Genomic DNA, 21510 nt, shown 5'->3' with positions numbered 1-21510 from the left:
TCTGTACTCAAACCAAGCTCTTCCTGGCACTGCAGAATGTTACTGTGCCACTAGAGAGAAGCTGTTTTGCTGTGCATTCTGCCAAGGGTCCTTATTATAGTCATGTAGGAATTAGCCCATTCAACTCTGAGGCTATGATCACTGGTTTCCTTCTGGCCCATCTAGTCTACAAAGAAAAGCGAGCCAGGGTCTGGCTGTGTGCCCTGAGAAGAGGTATCTGGAAAACTGCTTTCACTTGACTAAGTGGTCAACTCAAATCCTCCACGTGCCCTATTTATTTTAAGGAATAAACGGTTAAGCCTGCGATCAGTACCTGCTACAAGCTATGGCAATTGGTATGCAGTGTGATTCTCTGCACAGGGCTTGTGCGTGCATCAGGGGAAAATGTCAAACCCCCATCACAGTCAGATACCTGCTGCTGGTAAAATACCACCGCCATGCATTTGTGCAATACCACTGTTCCGCTTCTTTTACAAAAATAATCTCAGACCTCTGCTGCAAACACAAAGGATCTTCACCACACCTAGGAGGGAGGTTGGCATTGGTACAAATGGGGGAACGGGCAAGGAGTGAGAAAAATGCCAGCCTTAGGGAGGGGAGGCAGTAAAGCTCACCTCATCATATCAGCGCTTGTTCGCTCACACAGCAACGCTTCAGGACAAAGAAAACCAAATCTCCATTATAATCTCCCGTTTTTAGACTAGGCTCCTGCATATTAATTCCTATTGATTGACATGTGGAACAGCACACTTTGATCATCTTGTTAATCAGGTATTCTTGCAGCAATACATGATGTGGTTTAAATAAGCCAGGTTAAGTCCTTGTGTACACAAGGAAGCTATTATAAGAAAAGGCAATGATGAAACTACTTTTTGCAAGAAGTAACCAGAGATGGAGTGCCTTATATGCTTTGGAAAATTTCACTTAATTTATGTAATTTTTCATGACTTCTGCTTAGCGTGACATGGTGTTGTGCCCCCAGCCATGACCAGCTTGGCTTGAAAGTCAAGATTTTGCAAGCTGGGCTTGTGAAACCCCCTGAGGCTCTAAGCTTGCAGGGAACTCGGTACCTTCATTTTGAAGGGGCATCTCCTTTATATAGTCTGCTTTGGTCATTCAAAATACTGACCACTCTTGAAGCTATTGCTTAGATGCACACCAGTTCTTGGCAGACAGGACTGCCGAATTACCGTGGCCCTGTAGCATGCTTCAGAGAAAAAGATCCTTCCTCCCCAAGGCACCAAAGGAGAAGACCCCAGCACTGCCACGAGGGAAGAGCACTGGTACCAAACACGGCTGCCCTGCCCCAGGTAGGCACCTCACTGCACAGCCGACCCGTTGCCTAACCTCCCAACAGAATTACATCTGCAAAAGCATCTGATTTGCAGAAATACCGATCAGTCCCACCTCCTACTGATATCAGCAGGGACTACAAGCACTGGGATGCTGAAAAAGAGCAGTATCACCAGCCCGTGCCACTCTCTCCCCCATTTACGAGCGTGGCTCAGCCTCTTAGGGACCGTAACTGAGTCTTTATGAAGCCCTCGGATGGGTTTTACTGCAAAACAAAGCTAAGAATGAACAGGCACGATTACACCAGGACAATAGCCTAAACTTAACAATCGCTTCCTGTAATTGTGTGAGGCAGCCTGTAGAACGAAGAATCATCTCATGATAAATCCTTGTTGGTCATTTACCATCATCAATCTATACTGTCAGAATGAATTAGGTGCAGAGGAGCATGTTAATTGCAATGCATATGACACTCTAGCTTTAATTATCATGACTTCAAAGTAAACAGTGTCCGTTAATCGACCTCAATCACCATAAATGGTTGTTGGAGGAAAGCGCTATTCAGCTGATGGTACTGACGTCCAGCTTGCGGGGTCTGCAGTCACAAGGCTGGCATTATATCATCACTTTTCCAAATTGCTCTCTATTTCTATCCACATTAGTCAGGTCTATGGGACACTTTTTCCACTGCCTATGACATGCCTTAAATTAGGGGTGACCAATTTTGTCAATATGTAGCAACCTAACTTTATTTATAGAACACTTCAGATTAAACAGCAAAAGCTCCCACTGTCCTTTTATGCCTTTTCATTTTGCATTTAACAGCTACTTATTCATTTTACTTACCAACTAGGGCTATGTTTTTATAGCTTGTGGTTTCCATTTCAATATTATTTTATGCCATTCTCTGGAGGGCTAGGATTATGGAATAAATCTAAACACCTGGACAGTTTGTAGGGCACTGAGAGAGAGCAGCTAGCAGTGTCGCAAAGGCCCCCAAATCCCATCAGACAAATGTAGCCCTTTTCTTATTGTAGGACCTGAGATGAAAACTCTCAAACCCCATTACATGCCTCCTGAGATTCTCCATGTGAATCCCAGCAGGCAGGCTGACCGCTCGTTCTGGCTGCCATCAGCGTTAGGCTCCTGCAGAGGAGAACAGATAAAGTTGTTCTCCATATCTCCTGCGGACAGGACAAGAGGAGGTGGGCTCACACAGCACGGAGACAGCGTGGTAGGAAGAAACGCTCTAATGCTAAAGCTATAAAAGCATCAGAGCAGGCTGCCCAGCAAGGCTGCGGGATCTCCAGTAGCAGAGGCTTTAAGAAGCCGGGGTATCCACTGCAGAGCTTAGGGCTCACGTAGCCTCTGGGGTGCTGGGTGTCACTCTGGCATATTTCCTGCTGCTTGAAACACCTTGTGAAAAAACACCAGCAATTTCCCCCGAAACTAGTGTGCAGAATGCAGAAGCCTGCGAAGATACAAGTAGCCTGTGATATGTCCTGCTTTGCCTTCTCAAGGAGAGTGAACCAAGGAAATAAGGAGTTACAGAAATAAACAAATAAAGTAAAATTAAGGTGGGGAATGTAATCACTCAGGAGACGGGAAATTCAAGGCTATGGTACCCATGGCAACTACTATTTGTCCACAGTGTATGGAACATTAACCTTAACTCCATATGCGGAAACAGAAAAAAATTATGGGACATATCACGTATGAATGCATATTTCATGCAGAAGGTAGTCTGTGAGGGCTACCGTGGAAGCAATAATTAAATTTCCTGACTGCAAAGCAGGTACGTTCATGCACAAGCAGCCCTTCTGAGACACAAGCTAACATCACCAGACAGAGCTCCCCGCTCATCCCCACAGTTTAGGCAGCGAAGATTCAAGGTCTTGGTTTGGCCATAGTATCATGTCCTGCCTTATAAGCTTCTGGCTGCTGCTCAGATTTTGTTTTGAAAATTGCCATCTGCTGATTTAGGGAATGTTGTGATGTTTCTTTCAGTTGTTCGGTCAACAAGAATTCTGCATTTCTTGTATGTTTTCCTTTCAAGCAACTAAAGCAACATTCATCATTCAACAAGGCAGAAGTCCAGTTCCTGTTGGGTGATCAGTTCATTCGAATATGAGAACCGGATTATTGCTGAGTTAGCAAACAAGTTATCAAAACCCGAGAGAGTTTTGTGCTTGACTTGAGCTGAATTTTAACCCCGGGCTGGGTGCTGAGGAGTCAGAGTACTTACCAAAATCAAAGCCAGTGAGACAGTCAGTAACCCTGTGGATGGAACTGTTGTCCTTAAAGTTTCAATTTTACCTGATCTTAGACAGTTGCTGACTGGTTTATCTATTTTCGCTACAAGACAAGAATTTATGAATATAGAAACCAACAGCAGATATATAACAGCTGAGAAGACTAATTGCAATCGGGGGGGGGGGGGGGCGCTGTTTAAAGAAGAGTCGGTTTAATAAAAATTACTTCTTTCTTTTGTCACTGCCATGGGACACAGAAGCAAGCAGTCTGCTAGGTAATGACCTCCCCACGGCTTGACCTTGGGGGTGCAACGTGCCATCTCCAGAGGCAGGCTGAGGAGAGGCAGGGACCCCTCGTGCCACAGCCTGCCAGGCAGGGAGGCGTCTCTCTGTGCTCCCCCGCACAGCCCTGCCGCACACCTTCCCTGGGTGAAAACACTTGGCTCTAGGCAGAAATGGGCCTGAGCAGGGATCTCGGGCCCTGGTGCCTTAGAAAAAACTTGTGTCAGAGGTAGCACGCCGGGTACCAGCGCTTGCAGGCAGTCAACCCAGCACCCAGCAGCCCCCGCATTGAATTTTTCAGCAGGAGCGGGGCCAGACCCTAACCCAGCCCATCACTCTTCATAAAGTGATTTAACACATCCACGACACCAACCAGCGTAGTAGCTCAGGTCTGACCTCTGTCACCACTTCGTAGGCTGATAGGATGAGGCCAAAATCCAGCCATGCAGACAGAGGGGCTGACGGAGTCAACGGGACAGCGGCACGCTCCCGGGCAGGCTCGGACGCCTGCGTGCCGTGGGGCGGTGGGTGCCTTTGCAGGTTCCCCATCCCCGCTCGGTGCCTCACCGCACGGTAGGTTTGGGCAGCTCTGTGCGACCGCGGCTGGGGGGCTGTTTGCTCAGATGGGGCTCCCTGCAGAGGCAAGGAAGGGAGCAGCATGAAACACAATAAAACTTTCCTCCTGAGCAGCAGTGTCCTCGTGCATTACTGTGCCAGAGGGCTTCCATCCAGTAGTTTTGGACATATTTTACCGAGTCAAGGCCACATTTATCTAGCAGCAATTCAAAGCGAGGAGATCTCCCACTGTGGAGAAGATTGGTGTTTCTTTCACCTGCACTTCAAAATAAGAGTGCTCACGTAAACTCCCTCTGCCAGAAAACCATCCCAGGACTGTCCCAGACCACAGCCAACGGGCACAGCCAGGCTGAAGGGACAGTTGAGACAGGCAGCCCGAGTACACTCTGCACAGTCTGGTTCACACCTGTAACCTGGAGATACGGTGAGCAGAAAGCAGTGGTGTCTCTCCACGGCTGACTTAGGAGTCAGGCTTGCCCGGGGGGCCCACGCCATGCCCTGTGGGCAACCCACCACTCAGACACGTGCTAGTCCACATTCTGCCCACCCTCCTCCTCGCTGAAGTCTCTGAAAACCTCAAAGTCAGCTCCAAAAGAGAGGCTGATGGCCCCTCACCAGCAACAGTCAGCTCACGGGCTTTAAACTCCCCACAGGACCATAAAACCCAGCAAGAAGTAATTTTACATGAAGGAAAAAAGTGTAAGGTAGGCTTCTTCCAAATACCCACTGAGGGCGACACAAGGGTACAGGGTCAGACCGGCTGATTAAGAGCCGTGTCGTAACACCAGCATCCTTCACACGCCATCCTGCTCCAGGGAAGGGGAGGACTCCCAACAGCAGTGCTGCCCTTTGGACCCACAGACGCGGGGACTCTCCCCCAGCAGGGTTTGCCATTGCTGGTACAAACCCCAGACCAAGCTCTCGAGGGCTGGGCTGAAATTACCGACCTCATTTCCAGAGAGCTGTTCGTAACCTTGGACTCTTCTCACTGTGTCTTAAATACGAGCTATCCCTCATCAGGGAGAAATCAAGATTTCATACTGCACAGCAGTGAACAGTTGAACAAGCCAAATCTTGAAAAACGGCTCTGCATATGTTTTCACAGAAGTCACGGCAGGTTCAGGAATTAACCTGGCCAGACACCACCACAATATCTATAAGTTAACCTGAGTTAAGGCAGGCTTGAACACTGCTGAAAAATCCTACCCTCCAAACGATTTCCACTTCTGAATCTCTGACCTGCTGTCTATGGAAAGGGAAAGAAGTGCAGTGATGAGGTAAATGCATTTATGAATGCATTACTGTTACCTTTCTACTCTAACAGCTTACAGTAATGACTTTACCACCCATATTTATTGCTAATCAAGATCAGCACTAGGGGAGGAGGAGGAATCATTTCTGCCACAAAGTTTGTGCTAAGCCGCCATTGTTTTCTCCTCATCACATGAAAGCCATAGCCCAGGCAGAATTATTTGCAGCCTGCTAACGGCTAGAAGTATCCCTTTTCTAGGAGTCTGCGCTTATTTCTTACGAGTGCTCACATTTTACCCGGAACCTCTTCCGTAGAGCAGCAAGCGCAGCCTGAGCTGCAACAGAGCAGCAAAGTCGAAGCGTTCAGCAAGCTCCGCTGTACTCAGTTTGAAGAGTTTCCTCAAAAGCGGCACAAGTTACTTTGCCAGCTAATCTTTCCAGCCTGCAGCTACAGAGCAAAGCATGGCTGTGGACCTGTGTCAAAGGTACATTTGTTAACACATTTCCCCCGGAGTGCTAATTAACATTTACATCAAGTACTATGAGAGTGAAAAAGCTTCAACACAAACACACTGCAGGGAAATGCAAGGAGCAAACTCTCTCTCCCCCCAGATGCAGTGTACTGTTTGCCCTTCAGGAGCTGGTGGAAATCCAGTTTGTTTTGTAATCTTCTGTTCTCTAAAATCAGATATTTCTGCAAGTTAATAACTAACCAGCTTCTTTTTATTTAAAAACCTACAAGTGCATTTAAAATTCTATGAAAGCAAGGCCCTGCTGGCACTGGTGCGAGCCAGCCCGCCTGCACGTCTCCGTGCTGAGTCACAGCACAGGCGCTCCCCAGCCTAATTACAGAAAATTACAATATTTTATGATTTTCTAATAAACATAAATAAAAGAACATCAACATACTTTCTCTTGCATCTTGAAACAAGATTGAACCCTCTTAAACTAAACACTAAGATAGGGAACACAAACACCAATATTTGTAGCTGGATCTTCAGTTGCCACATTTTGGGATGCCGACAAAGCAGCTCTAATGAGTAACATTTGTACCCACAATGGGATGCAGACAAAGTTGTTTGCAAACACAAATTTGCACTTGAAAAAATGCAAAGGCAGTTGCTGAACGGCTGGTTAATGAGCTATTCTCAATACTATTTCTCAATACTTACTGAGAAAAATGTGCTATCACATTGAAGTAAAATTTCTAAGACTGCAATCAATATAACTAATACATGGTTGAAAAAATCCTCTAGGTTTTTCACGGGGGGGGGGGAGGTGTCCCAGTTTTTGAAGGGAAATCTAGAAAATCCCAGGTTTACAGAAGGAAATAATATTCTATGAGCCATGAAACACTAGTATGTAAAACTTCACCTATTCTGTGAACTTTTAGGCCACGAGAGAGTGCATATTATTATTCAATATATTCTCTCCTGCCACAACCATGCATCCTGCACAGGTTCCCATGAACTCAAATCTCAGTGTCTAAAAAAAGTGCCAATATCCTTGAAACAAGGTACGCTTGCAGATGTAGAAAAATTTGCCTGAGCAAGAGGTACAACTGCACACTCCAGAAAACAGTTTCTAACTCTCTGCCTCCACAGAAATCAGGATCTGAGATGAATAATCTATACTATGAAAACACAGACGTTTTGATTGCAAACTGATCTAGAGTTCTGTGAACATATTTTGTTATTGTTGCCCACTTGCCAAATATTTGGAGTGAATAATTTTCAGCCTCAGTGTTTACAAACTGCTCTCATTGTTTCGATCTTTTTTTTTTTTTTTTTTCTTTTTTGGAGTGTTGCTTGCTTCTGCCTTTTAAGTGGACATCCAATTTTGTAAACAAGAAAATAAAAATAGCAAACAGCAAATGCAACAGCGATGCATATTTTTGTTGGAGATACTCCAGTGAAGGACCCTAAGCACTAACGAGAATGACTGTCTGGGCAATACCGTGGGAGATGCACCAAGTGATCAATGCCGAGCAGATGTTCCAACAGGACAAGGTGATTGTGTTTCTTTCGCTTGATCAGCTCTTGAAACCAAACATATTTTCATTAAATCCACACATTTCTGTATTCACTAAGAATATTTTTTAATGAGTAGCAAACACTCAGATATTTTGCAGATTGCCAGTTTCCTAAATTCTCTGTCTTAATTTCCAGTAACTCCTATCAAGAAAAGGCCATTCTGAGCTAAAATCTAAACTGGCACATTCCTGACACGATCTCCCGGAGGCTCTTTCTCCAAAGCACAAATGTCTGGACTGAAATCCTGGCCTCAGCACAGGCACTAGCAAAACTTCCACCAGTCCCCTCCAAAATTTGTGAAGCAAAAACCCCCCAGTATTTTGGGGGAAACCAAAATGGAGGTAGAATACCCAGCTCCCAAAATACTAATAATTTAATTTGATGTAACAGGATGAGATTAACATAAACATGCTAACCTGTCCAAATTGGAAATCTTTCAAATATCAAACACAGGAAACAACAAGGGTTTTTTTTCAGACAGGATGTCAGAGTTACCCCTGTGGTTATATGTGAGCTGAGGACAATGTTGTTACACGAGATCAAATTACAAACACAAGCAAACAGAAAACAATCTCCGAACGTCACTGTCCGGCATTTGACAAGAAGCACCGCTGACCCATCAGGAAGGTTAAATGCTCTCGAGCGAGCTCTGGGAGAATATGAGGAGTTTGCTGCTGGACATTGAGTTCCATGTAGTTAAATTGTCAATTTGTTTGCCCAAGTTAATGCTTATCTTACCCTATCCTTGCTGTGGTTTTACTAAACACATTTGACCTGCAAATCTTAAAGCAGTGGCTTTGCTAAAATTGTAAGAAGTTTCTGGATTTTCTAAGCACCTAGGAAAACTATTTTGGTAGTTTCCACAGCACAGAAACCTGTAGTTAGTCAGATATTTGAAACTTCCAGTGAGGTGGATGACAGTTGCTTAACCACACACGTTACCATTTCATTTCTATTTCTAATGTTTAGCACAACCTCACTCTAAGGAATTTCTGAAGTTGTTTACAAAGGCTGATGCAGAGGTTGTGTTCAGTCTGGTCCAAGGGCAGTGGTTTACTGAAGTCACTTCTAAACAGCAGAAAGAGATAATATTTTCTGTAATTGGGGGGGGGGGGGGGGGGGGAAGTCCTCACCTTGCACCAAGGACCATTAGAGAGAGGGCTGGTTTCCAAAATATCTGCTCCTTCATTTTCTTCCATGTCTGATTAGTTGCAGAACTTTGGTTGCCAATGAAAAACATTAAATCACCCTCCGGGCAAAACCAAACCAAACCACGCAGGCTCCAGTATCCCAGTCTGCGAAAGCCCTGCAGTAAGCCACACGTCAGTTTTACGGTCACTGGTCTAATCCAAGGTTGCAGATCCCGGTTCCTCGCTGGATTTCACAGAGCTTGGCCTTTCCTTTAAGCCTTCGTAGCTCCTCTTGTCAGGCATTTATCTCCCTCAGACCTTCCTTGCTGGATCCAGGTTTTCACATAACAAATGGCCAACGTTTATGGCTTCCTGGGCACTACAGAAGGGCTGAGACCGAACCTCTGATCATCTCGGGATTAGGCTGACAACGGAGTGCAGCGCGTGGCCACACCTCTCTGCTGCCAGAGCGGGCCTAGGCCATAAAACCAGAAGCAAGGTCACCCAGCAACCAGCCATTCCACGTCACGGCGGTAATAAAGCTGACTTACATTCAACTTATTGCTCGGGTAGATAAATTATTAGATGAAAGAAACCCCGAGAAGATGGCAGGGGGGCTGGCTGTTCTGAGCTGAGATACATTCACTTTGATCGACGCAAAGCTCTCAGCAGGCATGCGTGGGCCACGTACAAAACCACAAAGCCCTGTTTGCAAACCCCGTTGGGGTCAAACCCCTAAGCACGTCTCCCTAAGGGTGAGCAGACCCGTGTGCCCCAGCCGGCGGGCTGGGTAACCCCTGCGGGGTCCCCTGCAGCAGAGACCATGAGCTCCCATCCAGGTGCCGGCAAGACTTCCACCTGCCACGTGCTCAGCTTAAAAAAATTCCACTCTCAAAAGTCTGCATGAAATAGGGACGAAGTCACAAAATAGCCCTCGGCTCCCTGCCAGGGTCCGTAAAAATCAGGCTATACCATAAGGCTGCCTAAGGGAGCTATCATCTCAAGCAAATGGATTATTTTTCTTAGGGTGTGGAGCAACCACGTACCTAAAGGAGCACGCTCAATTTAGAAAGTGACATTTCTCTCCAAACGCCGTATGTGTTATAAAGAGGGGCTACAATAAATATAAATAAAAGCAGGTAACAAAAGATCGATCTTCTTTGTTCTGTTTACACTGCGTATCAGGCAGTGCCACTGCAGATAGCTGGTGCCCTAAAATTTCGAAACTGACTGTGATCTCTGGCATCTATTTAAAGACACACATGGCTTCATTTTCAGAGCAGCCACTTGGCCTGCTCGGGAAAGGCCTCTCTTTAAGAATCCCCAAAACAGAGGAGTCCAGGGTCACTGGCTACTCTGGAAAAGTTAGGCCACTTTTTCCTCTCTCTAATATGCGACCTTTTTTGCTGAACAATTCTTCGCAAATATCTATATGGCAGGAGACAACTTGTTTGGGTTTTTTTGTGGCAACTGTGCAGAAAGATTAAAGTTAATTCTGTCAAAATATAAAATATTTTAGTCAAACATTCATATTGGCAGCATCATTCAAAATTAGGGGTACAGGGATCTGATTTTTAGACCTCTTTCTGCCACCGAAGCACAAAGTGCATAAGTGATTTGTTCAAAATCACATGCTTGATTATGTACTCATCTTTTCATTAATCAAATTGGATTTCATGAGATATTTCTCAGCAGTTTAATTAAAATTGCTCTTTAAGGAGTTTGAGATTACATTTTACAAAATCGTCAGTAACTAGAAGTGTTTATCGAGGCTATGACATGAATAGTTACAGGCCCTCAAACACTCTAAGTAGTGTATGTCTAAGGGCGAGCCAGGCGTATGCATTGTTGATTGCATATTTATTTCAAAGAAGTAAAGTCAAATGTGACAAACAAAATAGGCAAGAAGTATCAGGGCACAGGTGTCTCTTTATGGAGAGACAGAAAAGCAAGGGATAAGAGTGCAACTTTGGAAACCAGCAACCTAGGCTGTCTTTGCCATTGATTCTGTGATTTTGAGAGGTAACTCAAAAGCTCTGTGCCTCAGTTTCCCCACCTGTGCTGCAAGATTAGCAATACTCAGTGCCACTCTCTCACAAGAACAGCTGGCGTGCACTCGATATTCAACGTCTTCATCAGACTTGCATCTCTGTCTACTGACACATAGACTCCTCCTATCATTTGCCCACACAAGCCCAAGGAAAAGCAAAGCTGACTTACCCCGCTGGGTGTGAGCACAAGTGTAACACCATCCCAGCCTTCTCCCAGTGGCCAACACAAGCCTACAGTTCTCGAGGTCCTGGGCACATGCTCATTCCACTGCGGCAGCACAGTTGCGGAAGTTTTGCCTATTTTGAAATAAATCGAGGCTCACACGAACTCACTCTCCAAGCCAGCGGATAACCAGCCAAGGTACTCCCTTCCCAGCTGGAAGATTCTGCTACACACAGACTGCTGCTACAAATATTCACCAGGTTTAAGTCTCACTTTCCCTGGTTTCATACAGCTGGGTCATTTTCTGAGAGCCAAAGAGTTTTCACAGCGCAGAATGCAACAGTCTCTCCAGAGCCGATCCTGGCTCACCATTGCAGCCCTCACGGCGCTGCAGGGAGGCTCCGCGGGGCACTTTGTCCAGCCCTCCCTGTCCTGCGGGCAGGCAGCTCAGGCTCAGGCAGGGTGGAAGACAGGGAACAGGGTGGGGGAACTATACCAATCTTTGCCCCAATTATTCACAAGGGCTGTCTATCGCAGCAGCTTCAAGGAGTCTTTTCCACCATTCCTTTCACTCTCTTGGGCTAAAAACTCTGATCGCTAATTGCCTGCTGAATTTTAAGAGAGCAGGCAAGGGGCCTGCCTGAAATATGAAATTGCTTTGCATTTTGTTTTTTCTCTGGGTTTCTCTTTACAGGTCGCCCATTTAGTGACATATTAGCTATGTCCCAGAGTAGGCGAAAGTAGCTTTCTGAAGTTTGCTTGCGTGAAATAGCAAGCAAAAGAGCTGTATCCCATTATCCATGTAGGTGTCTGTGCTACACCTTCTGCTTTGATGACATTCTGTGGCAGTAATTTTCACAGGTTTCTTGGTTTTGAATTGGCCATTTCCTAATTTAAAACAGTGTAATCAAAGGAAACACTTTTCCCATATACAGCATAACCTAAGAGAAACTTTCCTGTGGTTGCTGTGAAGAAGAAAACTCACAAGGTTTTCAGCTTCAACCTTTAGTGTAAACCAGACATCTGTTCCAATTTGTGTCAGATCACAGGAAGGATAGCCCACAGCTTGGTTTACTCCAGACTAATTTAGGAAATCAGGACTCTCCCCATGGATTAGTCACTAACTTCTTGGGCAGCTACAGGCCAGACACATTTGTCTCTGCAGCTTAGCGGTTTTCCCCTGTAAAACAAGGGTGACGGCTCTTCCCCGCGATCAGAAGGTGACTTGCTGCTGGAGGATCTAGCCCTTACACAAAGCCAGAAACTAAACTTTCCAGCCCATTTGTACATCTGCAGTCCTGATGTGAAAGTCCACCAGGAAAGGAAAGAAGAGGAAAAAGAAAAAGGAAAATGCAGATGGGTCTAAAGATGGCTTTGAAGTATAGCCCAGGAGTGGAGATCAGGAAGTGAGAGCTATAATTGCAGCTGGGTATCAGTTTCCTTTTTTATTTCAGGAGAGCCCACAGCATGGTGTGGTTTCTTTCTCTCCCTCAGAAAGCAGGCAGGAGCAACACTCACCTCTGCAGGAGAACAGAAGGAGCTGTTAAATGGAAGAGGCCATAGAGACAAAACAACTCTTTGCATTTCTGATGCAGAGGCAAGTAGAAAGCATCATGAACGTGTCTGAAATGACCATTACTTCTTCTGGACCAGCAGGGAAAGCTAAAAACTATTTCTCGTTTTGTTTCCTAAGGAAATTGGCAACGTATTACTTGCAGGCTCTGCTCAAGTTCCTTGCAATAGGGCCAGCTTCAAGCAAACTCAGTAGAGATGTCAGGTTCACAAAAATAGGTGGGCTGGCAGACGGAAGAGGTCCTGCAAATACCCCGCAGAGCAAATGGCTCCCAGCCAAGCTCACGCCATCAAGAAGACCCACGTGAGAAGGCACACCAGTGGGAAGCTACCAGTGCTACAGAGATGGTACATCTGACTTCAGACTGCAGGCAGGTTTATTCCAAGCTGCACCCAGCCTGACAATGCTGGGCTGTTAGTGACACCCCGACACTGTTCACATCTCACCGAGCTGGATGTTCAGCCAAACACACAGCAGGCGCAAGCATAAAACTCGGACCTCAGATCCTACAGGCCTTTGACCTGAGCCCTGATAAGGCTGCCAGTTACGGAGGCTGCCCTGGCCTGTCAGTAACAAGCTGCTGCCACAAGCAAACGTGTCAGAACAGGTTAATCGACATCCCGCTGTAACTTTAACGCTATTAGTCAACACTAAACAAAGGTTTACATTTTTTTTCCTTCCTGAGATAAGCTGCAAGGCAGGGATCAGGGCTGCTCTGAGAAAACACAGACTCTTGGTATAGTGAAATAAACCTGTTTGCTCCAGTTAGAAAAGGTTTGCGAGCTGAACTCAGAAGCGAAGTTATCAAAGAAATGCCTGCATCTTGAAGACCATTGCAAAACATTTAGATTTTGATATTTGCTAGGCATACCTTGAGTGTTTGGCCATTATAAATCTCTTCTTGTTTAGGAAAAAAATCTCATTTTGCATCATACCGTGCTTATCTTTTAGCAAAAGTGGGGGCAGGATCTGAATATGCCGGTGTTTGCAGACAGCAGTGGTGCAGTACAGCCCGTCTCTTAGCTTCACAATGAAGAACATGAGCTACAATTGTGAAATCATTGCCTAACAATTGATAAGGACAACCACTGCAGTCCTCTTCCCTGCCTCTTCTTGGCCAGTGTCCCATTTACCACACATTACTGGATTTATAGAAAAGAGAATAGCAATGTGATTAAACTACAAGCCACACACATAGAAGACAGATTATTTACCTCCACATCTCATCTGATTTCCTCTTTCACCATGGCCAGGTTACTCAGTCTTTGCGATTCATTTTTTTCTCCTTTCATGACTATTTACCATCCTTCTGACAGCCCTTGAGTTCTCCCAAGGAACAGGGCTTTGTAAATAGGGTTGGGGGGAAGGAGCTGGAGAGACCTTTCCCTTCAAAACAAAGCCACGTCAGCTACATTGAGTAAGTTCCTGCAGGAGACTCTTTTAGCAGGCCTTTGCTTTGCAGAAGAATGAGGTTTCTCCTCGCCTTGTTTAAAATAAGACAGCCACCCCCATTCTACCCTTCTTTTCAGGAACTGCCTATGGCACTCACAAACACCTTGCAACATTAGATACCAGGTCCTCATGTCAGCCATCCCAAGAAAAGTCCAGCCCACCACAAGACCAAAGAAATTTGGTTCAGAATTTCTTGCCCAGAAAGGAAGGGTGGAAGTATACAATTACTCAATTTTCAAAATTCATGACTCTTGGGAACAGCAAGCCCGCACACCCAGAAAAAGTCACTGTTGCCACTACCATACTGAAGGATGCAATGACCATTTTTTTCCCCATGAGACGAATGCCTGTAGTAAACCTAATACTCGTAGATATTAAGTATTGGATAAATAGACATCATGAAGTGTTAAGTAATGCTACTTTTAATGCTATGGGAAAAAAAAGTGTTATTACTTCCTATTCTACATGGATGTCACACACTCGGTGGTGATCATATTGCTTACTAGTCTATTGAAGAAAATACTAACAGTTCTGGCATAATTTTTACATAAGCTGTGTAACAGAGCCTGGGTCACTGAACTGTAGCTCCCTTGAACACAGTCCAGTATTACAGCTAGCTAGGGCCAAACCCTACCCAACAACTCTATAAACATCAAGCAGGTCAGTGCCTTGCTGACTCAGAAGTAATATAGAGAAAAGAGTAAAGAGGATAGATTGTGTTTGAATTTAAATTTGCTGTTCAAAAGCACATCACTGATGTACTTCCAAGATGAGATTTCAATTTGCAGAAATAACGTGCAATTCAGAAGCAATTGCTGCTTCTGTAGAAACTTAAATTGTATTTTGTCCTAATGACTTGTAATTTCTTAAGGGTAATGTGAATAGCTTCCAGTTCATCTTAACTTCTAGTTCTTCCAAATACCTTTTCCATTTGTAAGAGCAGCAGTATATTTTCATTAACAGAATGAAATATTCTGAACAGCAATCTGAGGGAACAGGAACTGCTGAGATAAACCACATGACCCACAGAAATCTCACCTGTATCGCAGCTCAATAAAATACCATTCATTCCCTGTAGATAGGGAGGGATAACTGAACCCCAAGGAGGGACCTAAAAAAATGAGGAATTACCCTATAAATGTATGGCTTTTGGGCCATACTTTTAAAATTAATGGCTATGTCAATACATTTTTTGTGCTGCTCAGTCCATGTGAGGGAGGTTTCAAAAGGCAGCGATCAATCCTCATTTGGCCCTCACGTAAGTTCTGACACCCTACACAAGCCTAAACAATAGAGCCAGCCCTTAAGGAAATGTCTGACTCTGTCGCTGCACTCCACAGCAATTGCTTTCACATGTATAGATACATACTTTTTGATGCTGAGAAACAGTACTTTACGTATGATCAAACAAATGATACCTACAGGTGAAAAACATTTGGAGGTGTTTTCACTGACTTTGATCAAAACATCAACAGGAACAAGATGAATAAACAAAAATTATTCTAAAACATCCCTTAGGGTAGACTGGAGGAAAGTTACTGGCATCACAGCAGCACCCTCTAGTGCTGCTGTCATTGGGATTTGCCAGCCGTTCCTAGATAAAATTCGACATTTGGTGCCAGGATGCAACTTCAGCTGTCCTAGAGTGGACAGTCCCGGAGGTCTCCACGCTGGCCAAAATCTGGCATACAGGGCCCTGACTGCTGAAAGCCCTGCGCTCATCACATGCCACGGGCCAAAGGGGGCCAGGCCCTGGCGTGGGTGGAAGCCACCAGGGCCTGACGGGTGGGCATTAGTCCCCGTTAACTCTGCGCAAACTGCCAAATAGGTTTTCAAGCTCATTGCAGGACTGTGGTTTTGGGAAGGGGTTTCAACAGGGTGCTCCCTTTCCTACAGCTCCCTTACTTCATGGGGATAAAGTGTACTCTGTAAATGCTTGCCTGGCCTTCAAGGGTCTCATGCAGGTGGTGCTAAAGGTTATCTGATGGTGAGCTCTTTTGAGGGTACCTGCCTCAGTGAAGGTTTCATTGACGCAGCTCACAATAAGGGCAGAATGTCAACACCATCTTGTGGACAAAATGAGACATAGATGACTAAGGAGACAAATCCACCAGCACTAACAAATGTTTGAATAAAGAGCTGCGATTACTTAGGATGCTTGTGCTGTGTTAACAGTACCTACAGCACAGCACAGTATCTCCCAAATGATGGGAATAAAGAGCAGGGCAAAGGCAGAGATTATTTTTTTGATTGTCCAGTGGAAAAGAAATGAGACTACTCCCACAGATTTCAAATAACGTAGAGATGCAACCCCAAAAATAACTACTGTCAGTCACAACAAAACAGTCCAGGTCCATAAACGAGCTAAAAATTCATCTGCCACAGTGGTGAACATCAAATAAAAAGATGGAGGCAAGACTGAGTATGTAAAATGGGATGAATGAGATACCGTGTTTTAGAAGGGGAAGGTTAAGTATGACTTAAAACCCCCCACTTATTGCTCTCCTGAAGTCATGGAGCAGCTGCAGGGCAACCAAACCACAATGACCACCCTTTCTCCACCTGACTCCCTGCAGCTGTAGGGAGGAATTAATGTTGCCTTAAGTGCTACACACATACACACCCATCCAAAGCCATTAACAACTCGGCCTTCATCCCCTCACACTGCTGTGTGTTATCCTTTGTGCCTGGGAAGCACGAATGCAAGATCCTACTAAATCAGACAGAAAGAAGTAGCAGGCAATGGTGAAATGCCTGCATCACAGTTGTAGCAGGTGTAGGGCAAGAGATCATGTCCATTATACCGTTTCTGCCATACTGTCTAAGGTGTGGGTGCATATCATATTAAGTCCCATAAGGTGCTTCTGTCTATCTTTAAGTACAAACCTAGCTTTTATTATTTGGCTCTAATAATTCTGAGTGCCTCACATGCAGTTCTCAGAATCTGCCTTTCTCCAAGTGCCTCAGATGTGGCAAGGCCACAGTTATAGTCACACTGGGCTTGTCACTTTAGCATCTGACATCCCAAACAGATGAGGCAAAGATTCAAAACTCCCTAAAGGCAAGCACTGGAACTTAAAAAAAAAAAAAAAAAAAAAAAAAAAAAAATCCTACTTCACTATAGCTCTGCTCTAAAGCAGAAGGACAGGTATATTACACATCAGGAAACAACACAAATGAGCTGCCAACACAGAAACACGAAATAGTATTTCAACACTTTTTTCTACATGGGAACCTGCAGAAGCATAGTTAAGTCTATCAGGTCCCTAAACTATCATCAACATAGATAACAGATAGATCAATGTACCTGAGGGAGTTACCTTAGTCTCTGCCAGTTCATCCTCCTGCTTATCCCTACCAGCTGGAATCACCTTCATGTTTGGTCTCAGCCAAATAACTTCCCCCTCATTCTTGTCCTTCAAGACACAGAGGGAGCAGGGAGATGGTGTAAACTGTTACAGAGCATGCATTGGATTTGTTAAGTCTACTTTTTGGGGAGGCTGCTCAATTGATCACTCTACCAAGCTTATGAAAATAACATAGCAGTAAGAAACTGTTCAGAAGTTTCTGTTTCTCATTCATACATCTGACTTCATTAACTGTTAAATCATGACAATTTACTATAAACTAATGAATGAGCCACTAACCTGGGACATCATTCATTATCATAAAGCTATTTCCTGCCTGCTTAATTAAGCTCTGAGAACGCTCTAGCAGAAGGAAAGCAGAGGCAGACCCTCTTGGGAAGTGATAAATGCCAGATGCTGAGGGGCATCCTGACAGTTTCAGCACAGCTAAACACACTGGGTTCTCTCCCTAGCAAGAATAAAGAGCCTCAGCCAGTCTGGGAGGCTGGAACATGGAATTCAACTATAGCAGCCTCTTTGACTGGCAGAAATATCTGTGGATCCAACAATCTAATTTCCACCAGCACTGCATAAAACCAGCAAAAAAATTATCTTCCGCAGTGGGCCTCATTTTTTGATCTAAAAACCAAAACTAATTTTATATGGAGGCATGGGGACATCAGCCTACCCTTCTTAAGCATTAACATAGCAGTTGCAGAACTGTCCACCAAGCTTTGCAGTTTGGGTTATTAATCATATGGATGCCAAAAAATGGAGCCAAAAGAGAGTATTTGAAGCTAGAAACATTCAGGAGATACTTAAACAAGAAACAAACATTTTCTGCCAGCACAGACACAGCCCAAAGCAACCGACTGGAGAAAACCATTATTTCCCTTCAGCCCGCTAAACAGAGCAAAACCTACTGCCCTCCTTCCCCACTTTATATTACATCGGAACTTAGTGTTCCCAACCATGAACTACGGATGCACTGCAAGAGGCTATCCTGGCCTCAAAGACTTTACCTTCTTTCCACATCCTCTCTAGCTTGGTGCTGGTACTTTAAGAATTTGATCTTATCTAAAAAACAGACATGAAAAATCTTTATTACAGGCATCTATGCAAATACACATGCCTTTTCATAATCAGTGAGCTTACTACAGCCATGTTTCAGGAGCAAAATGGAAGGAAAATCCCAGCTCCCCAGAGCCCCTGCCCATGGAGTGATTAGCTACTTCCCTACAGGTGAGCTGAGTCCACCCTGAAAAACTCTCTGTAGATCAGGCAACTGATTTATCACCTTTCCTTAGAGCTCTAACTGATGCAGTTTTAGGCCTCCCAGTCAGATCTGTGTTTCTGCTTCTGCTTTTGATGGTGCCATCTATTTTGAAAGCTGAAGTTGACCTTCTGCCAAGCAATAATAAGTATTTAAGGCCTTCTCAGCCAGTGAAAAACAAATTATGGAGAATTCAAGCCCAGCCCACATTTAATTTGCTTTATTTACATATAAACTGCAGCATGGAACAGAGGTGGTCAAACACCATCATGCCTGCTTCCTCCAGCCAATAGTATCCTGTTCCCCACATGTAATTTGGCCTCAAAAAATTGCTTGTAATTTAACAGAAACCAAGCCTTTCTGTTTCTCACTGTAGATTCCTATTTCCAGGGTCTTGTCTAACCAAAACCAACTGTGACATGGGCTGACCTCCCTCTCTGCAAGAATAAAAATAGCTTGGAAGATTATATGTATCGGTGTTATGTGGTAGCATCCACCATAACAATATTATATATCATGTTCCCTTCATCATTCCTCTAAAGGTTTTGCTGTCTCTCTATCACTCCCTCTTGAATGGGTTACTGAGGAAAATGTTGCTTCTCATCAGCATTTTTCAAGTTCTTCCACTATAAAGAAAGCCCACTAGAGCTTTAAAATTTAACTTTGAACTTTTTTTATCCTTGTATTTTGCACTTCATAAATTCTTTCCTATAGCAGCACAATCATCTCTCCAAATAACACTGATAGGACAGAAGAAATTGTGGGACATGGTAATTTTACATTTGGTCATACAGACATGCATATCTACCCCAGGGACATTTGTAAACATACCCATGAATAAATTCTCGTACTCCCTGCACTGGTGGGAAAATAGTGCAGTTCCAGGAGAGGTACAAACTTTGTCCTCCATGGTCTTGTGCTGCAGGAGACATACACAGGATCCCACAGGGTTCCCAAATAGTCTTTAGCACTTTTGTAGGCTGGAGCAGTTTCCAGGAATTTGTTGTTTAACCATCACTATACCTCACGGAGTACCTAAGTGTGGTTCCCTTTTAACTGATGTGGAAACAGGTTGGCTAACTGACCAATTTAAGGTCAGTGAAGAAGTCAGGTCTGAGAAGGTCTTAGAAATATTCACACTACCAGATCCTCTGTCCCAAAATGATGGTAGTAACACTTCTTCACATCAGTGCACTTCTGCTAGTGTCTCTCTCCAATCTGTATTCTGACACTACTACTGAAATTGAACAGAAAGCTTCTGCTCATACAGAACAACTCCCTTGCCTTCCTTGTTGAAGGAGAGATGACTTAATAGACTATTCCCAAACCAGTCAAAACCTCTGTGAATTAAGTTAAAGAACTGGCAGAAAAAAACAAACAACTTCAGAAGCATACTGATGGTTTCCAGGCTGAAAGACTTGGTACTATGTGTGCAGTTTAAGATTAAAAAAGAACATTTGATAAGGGATAAGAAAAAGAGCTGGGAAAAGGCTGAAATGTTTATAAAGCCAAAGTTTTGGCACCTAAATTTGGTGCTGAATAATATCTTTTTCTAAATGGAATTTCTTTTATGAATGGAAAAGAAAAATTCTGATCCTTCGAGACTATATCCAGATTTTTTTAAACACAGTTCAGTTTGCCCAAAAGGGTACAGAAAGGGAGTAACTCCCACTTATCTGTGTATTAGCTTCACCTAAGTAAAACAACAAAATTCCTGGTCATGAAAGAAAAGTGATATTATTTCTTGAAGCTGCTCTTCAAATTAGTATTACAAATAAGAAGGCTAAAGTTAGACTATGACATTAGAAAATTTGAAATCTATTTTTTATCATGGTCTAAACAGGAAAGCATAGTAAAATCATTGCTTTTCTGTAAAACTAGAAGCCTAAACTTCCTAGTCATTACTTTTGTTTGGTTGGGTTAGTTATTTCAGTTTCCTAAAATGAACTGAAGAAAACAAACAAACAAACAAACAAACGAGGCCTGCTGTAAAGACAGCTATGTGCCAGCATTAGAGCTTACGTGTTTGTCAAAGTAATAATTACTACACCTTCTTAAAACCCTAGGACAATATGTAAGTGTTGAGTAGATTCAGAGAGTACCTGGTTCCATGGAATTACATCACATGCCCAAAAAGAAACAGCCTACAAGCAACAGAACCTAAGAATCACAGAGGCAAGAATCCATAGAAAAGAGAAAAGGCTAAAAAAGAATTCTAGCATTTTTCCCCTCAAACTGAAGAAAATTAATTTAACACAAAGGGTAAATTACAGTCCTCCTTGGATTTTTTGCCATTTAGTTTTTGCATTTCTCCCATATAGGTATAAACAAATACCCAAAGTTCTTTATAATTTTTCAGTCATGTTCACCATTGGATACCCACGCCTTAATTCAACACTATAATTCAGAATAGCATATGAAAGGTGGTAACTGAAAAACTTTAGAGTTCAAGCATTTGTTGGGAACTGCACTTAAGCTATTAGCCTAATACTGAAGCTAAATGTGTCTTTGAGTGTTTCCCTGTGATGTCAAAAGCTCCAGCCTATCCTTCCTATTTTTGAAGGAACTAGACCTTCATTATTGGAATAAACAGGCAGATGTCCCCACCAACCCTTCCTCTCCTGCTGCTCTGAAGAACAAGAAAGAAATTACTGATAACATCAGAGCAGAAAGCAGCATGTTCTCCAGAGAAAGGGAACATTAAGGTCATGGCCCATGCAGCGCCTTCATCATTGGGGTTCAGTCATGTTCATTGAGGGGAGAAAAAAAAGAAAATATGATTGTTTTAAACAACAATTGCTTCAGAAGAGTACACCAAGATGAAGTCAGAGCAT

At 43.8% G+C, this 21510-nt stretch overlaps 1 protein-coding gene across 1 annotated transcript in view; it reads right to left on the bottom strand.

Annotated features, from left to right (window-relative positions):
- Positions 1 to 9234, bottom strand: part of PDE8A (phosphodiesterase 8A) — a 159694-nt gene extending 150460 nt beyond the window's left edge. The window contains exon 1 of the mRNA XM_049812540.1: positions 8821 to 9234. Coding sequence (XP_049668497.1) covers positions 8821 to 8886 — 66 coding nt within the window. The 5' untranslated portion in view covers positions 8887 to 9234. The remainder of the gene's footprint in view (positions 1 to 8820) is intronic.
- Between the last annotated feature and the right edge of the window lie 12276 nt (positions 9235 to 21510).

The sequence above is a fragment of the Accipiter gentilis genome, chromosome 10, assembly GCF_929443795.1.
Source record: "Accipiter gentilis chromosome 10, bAccGen1.1, whole genome shotgun sequence".
NCBI lineage: Eukaryota > Metazoa > Chordata > Aves > Accipitriformes > Accipitridae > Astur > Astur gentilis.
This window is presented reverse-complemented; position numbering and strand designations above follow the sequence as displayed.